The 10,329-nt window shown below is 35.0% G+C and overlaps 1 protein-coding gene across 1 annotated transcript in view; it reads left to right on the plus strand.

Annotated features, from left to right (window-relative positions):
- LOC106463322 (acetyl-coenzyme A synthetase, cytoplasmic-like) overlaps positions 1-10,329 on the plus strand; it is a 66,294-nt gene that overhangs the window by 16,638 nt on the left and 39,327 nt on the right. The window contains exon 2 of the mRNA XM_013923343.2: positions 10,075-10,166. Coding sequence (XP_013778797.2) covers positions 10,075-10,166 — 92 coding nt within the window. The remainder of the gene's footprint in view (positions 1-10,074; positions 10,167-10,329) is intronic.

The following is a 10,329-nucleotide window of genomic DNA, read 5'->3' on the forward strand; positions in this document are numbered from 1 at the left end:
AGAGCACAGATAGCCCATTGTGTAGCTTTGTGCTTAATTACAAACAAACAAACAAATCATGATATGGAAGAAGAGGTCATCATGAACCTGACCCTCCCTGGTCCATCAAAAAACCAAAACAACAATTTTGAACTGAACTTCATGATATGGGAGAATAAAGTCTCGATTGTACCTGACCCTTCCAGTTCGTCCACTATGACCTAAATATCGGTTCAAACGCTTGGCTTCCTGATATACACATAGAAGTATATATAGTTCGAATACAAGACAATAGCACGGGTTTCTAGTTATGGGTCTTACAAGAATTTTCATCTTACCAATGAAACTTTGACTACAATTACAGGTCATAATTGAAACACTATTTAGCCATGCATGATACGGTTGTATATTGCTTAAGTGTTAAAGGCTACACGAGGGCTATCTGCGCTAGCTGTCTCTAATTTAGAAGTGACAGACCATAGAGAAGGCAACTAGTCAACGCCAATAACCGCTATTCTTGGGATACTCTTGTCAGGCCAAATAGAATGATTTGACCTTCACTCTTATAACGCACCCACAGCGCTAAAGTACGGAGCGCAGTTATTTAAGTTTTTTTTTCGGAACCTCAGCTCCACAGTTTGCGGTTATATATTTGAAAGCATCATTTAAATGAAAATGTTTAAAAGTATTTCCTGGGTTTTCTCACCCTTCATACATCTTTGATACAACAAACCATGCAACAATATTATAGTTTTGTTTCAATAGTATCTTTATGAAAGCTGCTGCTTTGAACTTTATAAGCTCAGTCTTTCACATATTAAAATTGTATAGGATTATTCTTCAAATATTTCTAGAATGATACATTTAGGCTCGAGGTAGAGGAAACGTAAATAAGTATGACATCAATAAGATTCTTCTCATAGAAACAGATATATTTTAATCTTTATAATCGACCTTTCTATATACTTTACATAAACTCCAGTACGGTGATCGACCTTTCTGTATACTTTAAATAAACTCCAGTCACCGTACTGAATGTGGATTTTTTTTATGCGCTACAGCTGCTCACTATTTATAACCTTTTAGCTTTGTATATACATATATATATCCAGCTAATTCCTACCACAGTTCTGGAGCTAGCAGGATCAAATTAGGTTGGCGTACTTGTGGTGGTCCGAGGGTATCCTTATCTGTATGGCAAAGCCTCCCTACCAAGAAGAGGGGTAAAACTTGTCCGAAAGGTCACCCAATCATGATGTTGTCTAAGAGTAAGTTTTCAAGGTCGCTGAACCCGAATCTGGATCTGGCAGCATATTTTGTGTTATTCTCTACCCCTCCCCACAGGGATTCTGAGGACGCCATTTCAGAAACTATGTTCATACCATACTCGCAAGTTAGCAGGAATTAATTGGCCACATGTCCTAATTTTTCTTTTCTTTTTATATTTATTTTGAGTAGGGATCCTCGTTGGAGGAGCATGATCGGTACATTGGACCTCCTTTGATTCATGAGGGGATTTTGAACCCCGCAGCAGAGTGTGAATATTTTATGTTAGTAAGTTATAAAAATCGATGTTTGAAAAAACCTGAACGGCTAGAACAAGGTTATTCTTTTACATATTTTAAGCTTAAATCTGAATGAACAAGTACACTCCCATATAGTGTTATATATTATGCTAATATCTATTTTTCAACTTAAATCTGAATGAACAAGTACACATCCATACAGTGTTCTACATTATGCTAATATCTATTTTTAAACTTAAATCTGAATGAACAAGTACACATCCATACAGTGTTCTACATTATCCTAATATCTATTTTAAAGCTTAAATCTGAATGAACAAGTACACATCCATACAGTGTTCTACATTATGATAATATCTATTTTAAAGCTTAAATATGAATAAACAAGTACACATCCATACAGTGTTCTACATTATGATAATATTCATAGATTTGGAATCGGAAATATTTTATCTCCTTTTCATAAACACGTTAAAGTTCGAAAGTGAACATAATTCAAGCTATGGAAAATGTACCCATACAAAACGTCCTTCATCCCTTAGGGCGCTCTGTTCTGTTTAACAAGTAGACTGAAGTAGAAGTACTGCTGGTGTTTATACAGTGATGAACTAAGGTAGTTGAAGTTTTTCTGTTGAATAATTTTTTTACAGTAAACGGTGCATAACTTCAAAAATATAGAGTTAATATTTGAGTAATTGGGTGTAATATCATGCTGAAAATGTGTAAAAATTTTCCTGTTAGCTACAGAGAAAGCCCACCATGTAGAGACAATTTTCATGTTAACTACACACGTACGTACGAGAAGAGCTGTTGTTGATTGTTATCTTCATCCAGTTTCCAGATCTGATGAACTGGGGTAGCCATAGGGGCTCGAACGCGTTTGTTAGTTGCTAGGCAACGTCAGTACCATGGAAATCTGGGAAAAGTTGCTGGATTGCTTTGAGCCTGTTTCGTGGATAGGCCAATATTCGATGTCTCCTATATAATAACTTATAAATGAATCATTATTATTGCTGCGTAACTTGACATACTGCGGATACAGTTCTTCTTGCTTATTATTATAATTTTTTTTGCAACATTCTCAACACAAAAGAAACGTATTAAAAAAAAAGTCGAGTTCAGTGTTGTCCTCTTTGGCAGTTAAAGGAAAGGGAAACTTGATGTAGTAGGGGTAACCGATCAATAGTTAATTTGCGAAGCACAACCACGTGGTTTGTCCGTGTTTCAAGTACCTTGTTCCTGTCTCACCGCCATACTTTATCGGAAGCCGCCTGTCTCCTTGCTTGCTTTTCCTGACCAGCTTTGTGGCCTATTACCGGGTTCAGCCAGACTAATGAACCGAGCAAATCGGATCTAGCGTTACGTGCCGAATAAATTGGTCAGAAAATTGGAGAGTTCTTTGTTTGGTGTAACAATGAATAATATTGATGGAACTTCTCGGGGATGCCAACCTCTTATGGAAGAAACTTCACAGAAAAACAAGGAAAGTGCTTATCCCAACAACAGTTTAATTTTATTTTGAAACTAAACTCAAGTTTTACGAAACTTTTAGAGACAAATTTTTTAACCAGTTTATCAAAAATATTGCTGTTAAGACCTATTGGGGTTTTCTTAAAAGCATATTAACGATATAATTCTATCTCAAAATATTTAAAGTGAAACTATGCTAATAGATGGCATCAAAACATTAAAAGATTATTTACAATTCGACGGTAGGGGTGTTCTAAACAGCTAATAATAAATCCAAAACAAATAACATGTAATAATAATAATAAAAACATTATTCATATTTTGTTATCTGAAGAATATGGAATGATATATATTCATACATCCATACATATATATTAACAACAACAACAACAAAAAAAAAGACAGACTAAAGTTCCCCTAGCAACCGTACTTCACGATAAAACTGAAAACAGATTTCATTTGGCTACAAAATCGCTCGACTTGCAATCTGCAGGTGGGGAATCGAAACCCGTCACCGAACATGCTTGCTCCTTCAGGTGTGAGGGCGTTATGATATTCCGGTCAATCCCACTATTCGTTGGTAAAAGTAGCCCAATAGATGGTGGTGGATGGTGTTCATTAGCTGCCTTCCCTCTGTTCTATCACTTCAAAATTTCGGATGTCTGGTGCAGATAATCCTAGATTGAATGTGTGCAGGATACAACAAAACAAGTAACAGCAGTGCATCACAATCACTGATGATTGACCCTTTCACGTTAAGTCACCGGAAACTATAAAATGCCCATCTTGTTCGTCCCTTGTAGTACTTACAGTTGCTAAGAGACAGAGTTTTCAAATGGTAGCCTGTTTCTAATGTAAAAATATCAATATGTGTGTTGCATGGAATTGTAACACTAGACGAAGAGCTTGTCATTTCTCTGGTATGTTAACGGTTTTTTTCTGTTTGTTACCTTTAGCTAAATTCATTTGAAACGATTTTCCACTGTCAACGTACTACATTTTTAGATAAAGTAACTTGAGACCTAATGGCAATACTGTTACTTAAGGCGAACTTTGACTTTTGAGCACATATAATTTTTGTTTTACTATAAAAATATAGTACTACTTTCCATGGTGACAACCCGAACTGTTCGAAAATAAAAGGTTGTAAATATATTGAGAATGGTATTTAACAAAACTCTTCAGCTTGTGCTCTTAAAATTGTGAAGAAGTTTTTGATAGAACAGGTCAAAATATTCGACCTCTAGGTAACGCTCTGCCTACTGTGTTTCAACTTCTTGAGCACCTACTTACTAAGTATGTGTGTGCGTGTGTGTGTGTGTTAGCGTCCATCAGAGTTGTCTGTCTCCATTACTGTAATTTCTGGTATAACAACTGAAAACTGTCCGAAGATGTGCACAGACTATTTTGTTTTAGGATTTTTGTTCGAGTAGGCTAATAAAACACACCCTGAAGTAGGGCACATTTCCATTTTTTATAGATCTTTGGTTTTTGAATTTAATTTAAAGACACAAGTACTTAATCAGTTAAATGAATCAATTATTATCTTCCACACAGCAGGATATGTAAGTCGCATGTAATGAGGCCATTGGGGATTTAATAACAAAAGAAAGAAGGAATGGGAACATTTTCTAATATTATCCTTTATACAGTCTTTGTTTCTTTAAGAACCCTAGCTAGATATTGTACAATACGAATACATCACCTTTCTAAAGAACGATATGAAAAAGTTGCAAGTGAAAAAAAGCTTCCTAAGTTAATTTCGTTCAAACATCGGTAATTTCAAATTGTGTGGAGTATTAAGATAATTGTACAAAGTGTATAGAGTGTGGTTTTACAAACCTTCAATTATATGTAGCACATTTATCAACTAATTATCACATAATTTTTGACATTAAATGTTAATAAAAACATATAAATAAATTAATTCAATAGTATCTATATTTTATACTGTTATGATGTATTGATAAACAGTCAACTACACCATTTAAGTTTTGTGTTATTTTGGTACTGATACTTGCATTATGTTTATATTGTACTTTCTACTTTATCACAGATGTAAATAAGTTTCTACCGAAATTTATCACTTTATAAAATCAGTTTAGACCAACACAACATTGTCAGTTATTTCTCTCCTTATTTTTACAATACTAGTTCTACAAACAAGTATTTTTGTAATTTATGTAACCATTTCCTTTTCATAGTTATTACAAAAACGTAAAGTATTAAATAAATAAATAAACAAGGTGCACATAGTGAACTGACAAGAAATATCGGAAAACTGAGGTCGCCAAAACTCAAAGAGTGAAATTGATTACAAAGCATTCAACCATCACTTGGATATCATTGCCATTAACACTGTTACACTCGACAATTTAGGAACCAACAATATGGCTACCGCGTGACGTCAAGTGTCAATACAGTGACACTAACCAATGCTCAATCTAGTTTCTTAAAGAAACCATTTATTCCAATAACTAAAACAATTTTCAACTTTCCATAAGAACAACAAACCAGAAACAGAAAATAAATATCACAAAACTCTCTCAGCTTCAAAATGCAATCTTCAAATTACCATATCAACAGTACACAATCAATTAGTTAGCAGTAATACACCAACAACAAGCATGTCCAATAAAAAAATGTGTTTGTATGTTACTGTAGCAGCAGAACCTTGTAGTTCCAAATAATACAAGGCGCCACATTTATCGTTAACTTAAACATTTGTGCGAAAAAAATACACTATATGGATTTAATGACCATTTTAACTTCTTCAAAACATAGTTAAACATCCAATTTAGTATAATAAATTATTTCTGCTCTACCATCTCTTCTTCAAAAAAACACAAAAGAAACGAAAAGAAATTAGGCTTAGTTTGTTTATGATATCCCCAAAAGCTACACAAAAGGTTATCTGTCTTTAATTTTGAACTGATAGACTAGAAGGAAGGTAGCTAGTCAACAGCAAACACCGACGTCTTTGGAGTTACTTTAATTACTTTAATCGATTTGACCTTCACATGTATACGTGCCCACGGTTTCAAAGTACGACATGCTAGCCACTAGGTCACAACCTGCCATAGAAATTAGATGTTAAAATACGAGTATTTTCAATATTTCGAAAGTCAAACATTTACAACATTTTAAACATGGGCGTTATTAATTCGAAACGTTACAGCTTGCAGACCGATTCCAATAATTTTAATCAAACTTTGAAGAGTTGTCTTTACTAAGGCAAACATTTTATCTTTCTCGGATTTCGTGGAATAAGACTTTCTACTTAGTTTTCATTATCAACCTTCATACATTTCCCAACTCAAAATGAAGTTCTCAAAGAAATAAAATAATTGATAACATTAGTTGCCGCCATGTTTGTGGAAGTTACAAAGTGCGCCTGGAGGAAAACAATAGCAGCACATTTAACACAGGGTGAGGATATCCAAAAGTCTGCCTTGACAACTTAGAAAACACGACGTAATCATGAATAGTAAAAGTCAGGGTGCTTCGTACGATAAGTGGATGAACAAGTCGAGGAAGCTTTTAAGATTAAATTATCTATAGGCTTGGTTGTTTGCATGATCTAAGAAATTGGAAGTGTGTGTGTGTGGGTGGGGGGGGGTTAGTATTTGAACTCTTCCTTATCGAATTAATACTGTAACATTTTTTCCTCATCAGTAACCATGGCAACAGTCCTTTTAGTTGATTTTGGATATGGAGCTAATATAAGTTTCGAACTTCACTTATGGTATTTCATTTTCAGAAACAATAAACTGCCCAAAGTTTACGTACTTTGGTAATAATGTTATATATTTCCATTATGCTTTGTTTTTGCGGTCCATATTTCATTTGGTACATTTATTTGTTTGAATAATTGCAGTAGTAAGAGGTTTTACTTCTGGTAATTCCATTCCTACATTCAGGTGAGTCATTGTCGAAATGTACGGGCCTATAACTATAAATTCACCTTAATAAGAACTTTAACTGTTACACCTGACAGAGAGAGCGGAACTCTCACGTGCAATTTTCTGCTTGGTCTATTAGAATTGAATTAGGAAACCTTTAGGATGGGTGAGATTGTGAACCGAGGATCGTCTAACGTTTTGATGTTTTGAGTGAAATAAATGTTCATCTGAAGTTTCTGTTTTCTTTCATCATTTATTTTTGGTGTACAATGTAGTTTCCAATCGAGAAGAAATTTGGTGAAGGAAATAATGTAAAGTTGTAATCACATGAATAGATTTATTTCTTACAAACTGTAACGCAGACACGTGGAAGATTTCTTATATGACTGTGTGATTTGAATTCCTGTTGTTTTAACACCATTTGTAAATTTTGACACAATGAATGTTCTTATAAATCTCCCTGTGAGATAACCTATAACGAAGAGTCTCAAACGTGCATGTATAAAGGTGATACATTTAATGTTTTCACATATGAGGCATATTGCGTGACATATATTTCGTTCCTGTATCTTCTTGTTACCACTTAATTTTAAGTGTTTAGTACAACCACTAACACGTCAATGGGTAGTGATGTTCTTGTTAACACTTGATTTTAAGTGTTTAGTACAACCACTAACCCGTCAATGGGTAGTGATGTTCTAGTTAACACTTGATTTTACGTGTTTAGTACAGTAACCAACGGACTGTAGGGTATGAAAACTCGTCTTTGTTAACACTTGGTTTAACGTGTTTAGTACAACCACTAACCCGTCAATGGGTAGTGATGTCTTTGTTAACACATGGTATTACGTATTTAGTAAAGTCATCAACGAACTGCCCCCCCCCAGTGGCACAGCGGTATGTCTGCGGACTAACAGCGCTAGAAACCAGGCTTCGATACCCGTGGTGGGCAGAGCACAGATAGCCCATTGTGTAGCTTTATGCTTAATTACAAACAAACGAACTGTAGGGTAATGAAAACTCGTCTTCGTTAACACTTGATTTTAATTATTTAGTACAGTCAACAACGTGTTGTAAGGTAGTGAAAACTCATCTTTATTAACTCGTGGTTTTACGTGTTTAGTACAACCACTAACCCGTCACCTGGTAATTTCCACTGCAGGTTTTTGTGAAAATTGCTTCTGTTTCAGTACCTCTTCTGTCTTTGAGCGTAAATGCCACTATACCTTACTCTGAATTACAATCATTACGAAAAATAAGTTGAAGTTATTGTATGACAAGATATGACGTTTCGATATAGAAACCGGTTTAGGCCAGATATTAGCTAACTAGTTAACTATTTTGAAATAAAAACACTTTTTTAATACTTGGAAAGTGGTGCAAGTGAAATGTTATGCCCAAAATATTGATGACAATGCAAAAGTTGCCTAGCAACATTAGGACCCAACCTGACGATATTCAAGATTGAAAACTAACAGTATGCTCCCTCTGAACCTATATAATATTTATAAAATATCTATTTTTCTTTTTAACCCAATATCAACACTATATTTACAAAGAAATCTGCACAAACTCTACGAATCCGTTTTATACGCAAAAATCACACCATTCAAAAGCTATTATGACATATGTTTTTGTAATTGAATAATGATAATTATTTCAAATTCCAATTATTTTCTTTCCAACGAAATGTATGCATGTCTTAAATAATTCATTGACAGTTTTAACCTGGTGTCAGAGGTTCTCAAACTATTTGTTTATGTGATCTATATTGAAAAATAATTTATTTTGTATATAAATAACTGACAACCCTGTGAAAATAGTAAAAAAAAAAGAAGGAAAAACGTTGTTTATGTTTGTTTTAGAGCAAATTCATATTGGCTATCTGCTGTGTTCGCTGCGAGAAATTGAAATTCAGATTTTAGCGTTGTAAGTCTGTAGACTTACCGCTGTCCCGCTAGGGGACCGTTGCTTAGGAAAAAAGTTCTATTTTTATTGTTTAAGCTACCAGTTTGTACGTTTGTTCATCATGAGAAAAAAAAAGTGTTTGTTGGTTTTAATCACAAAGTTAAACAATTGGCTAGCTGCGCTAAGTCCACCGCAGTGATCGAACCTAGAATTTTAGGGTTATAAGCTCTCTAGTTTACTACGCAGTCACCGGAAAGGGGGCACGAAAATAAAAGGTACAAAAGATCTATGTTCATCTGCAGCCTACTACAAAAATAAAAAATTAAAGAGACAATAAAGTATTAAATTTTTATAGCGCTACGCGTTCAAAAGTTTCCTCGTGTTTATACTGTAGAAACCTTCGATAAAACATTTTATTTCCCTCAAAGGGGTTCACTTGTAGTGTGATAACGTTCTAAAAGATGCCAAGCTGCAAGAGAAGAAAATCAAAATATCACATTAGCATCATGCTAAAGATGTGTTGATCCTAATGCTTGGTGAGACATTTCTTACAGGAGGGCCCGGCATGGCCAGCTGGTTAGGGCGCTCGACTTGCAATCTGCGGGTCGCGCGTTCGAATCCGCCTCACACCAAACATGCTCGCCCTTTCAGCCGTGGGGGCGCTATAATGGGGCGGTCAATCCCACTATTCGTTATTAAAAGAGTAGCCCAAGAGTTGGCGGTGGGTGGTGGTGACTAGCTGCCCTCTCTCTAGTCTTACACTGCTAACTTAGGAACGGCTAGCGCAGATAGCCCTCGTGTAGCTTTGCGCGAAATTCAAAACAAACAAACAATTAACTGACAAAATGTCAGTAATAGCGATGACATTATTATAGTTTATCAGTCGAAAAGCCATGGTGAAAAGTAGCTGTCATCTTACTGGCATTAGACATGTGAAGGATGCTGAAGTAATGATAAGGATGCTGTTTTATAGTTCAACAAACTAAGTCACGTATCTGAAACATAAAGAGTAAATTTGATAATAGCGTAATTTTTCTACCATGATTTCGGGGTAACTGATAATGATATATTAAACGTCAAACTTTATCAAATTACTCCACTGTTACGTGCAAGTGTAAAGTTAATTTAGAATATATAATTTATCATCATTAATATATGTATAAAAAATTTTGATAAGAAGCAGTGAAACTGTAACGTTAAGCCTTGTACTAAACATGATAAATTATTGACCCAATTTTTTTTTAATAATTTAGGACACTAACTCAAGAGTCTCCATTCTTAATTTTTAGGGAAGGCAATGACCCCGATGATCACGCTACTATAACCTACAAGGAACTTCTCAGAAATGTTTGCAAATTTGCAAATGTTTTAAAAGGCAAAGGTAAGCATTTGCTTATGTTACACTCTTCAATTCGGAGTCACTCTGTGTTGTAGCTTCAAAGAATATTTAGCAAGATGGGCCCGGCATGGCCAGGTGGTTATGGCACTCGACTCGCAATCTGAGGGTCGCGGGTTCTTATCCCTATCCCATCGAACATGCTCGC

Source organism: Limulus polyphemus, unplaced genomic scaffold (assembly GCF_000517525.1).
Source record: "Limulus polyphemus unplaced genomic scaffold, Limulus_polyphemus-2.1.2 Scaffold52, whole genome shotgun sequence".
In the NCBI taxonomy this organism is placed as follows: domain Eukaryota; kingdom Metazoa; phylum Arthropoda; class Merostomata; order Xiphosura; family Limulidae; genus Limulus; species Limulus polyphemus.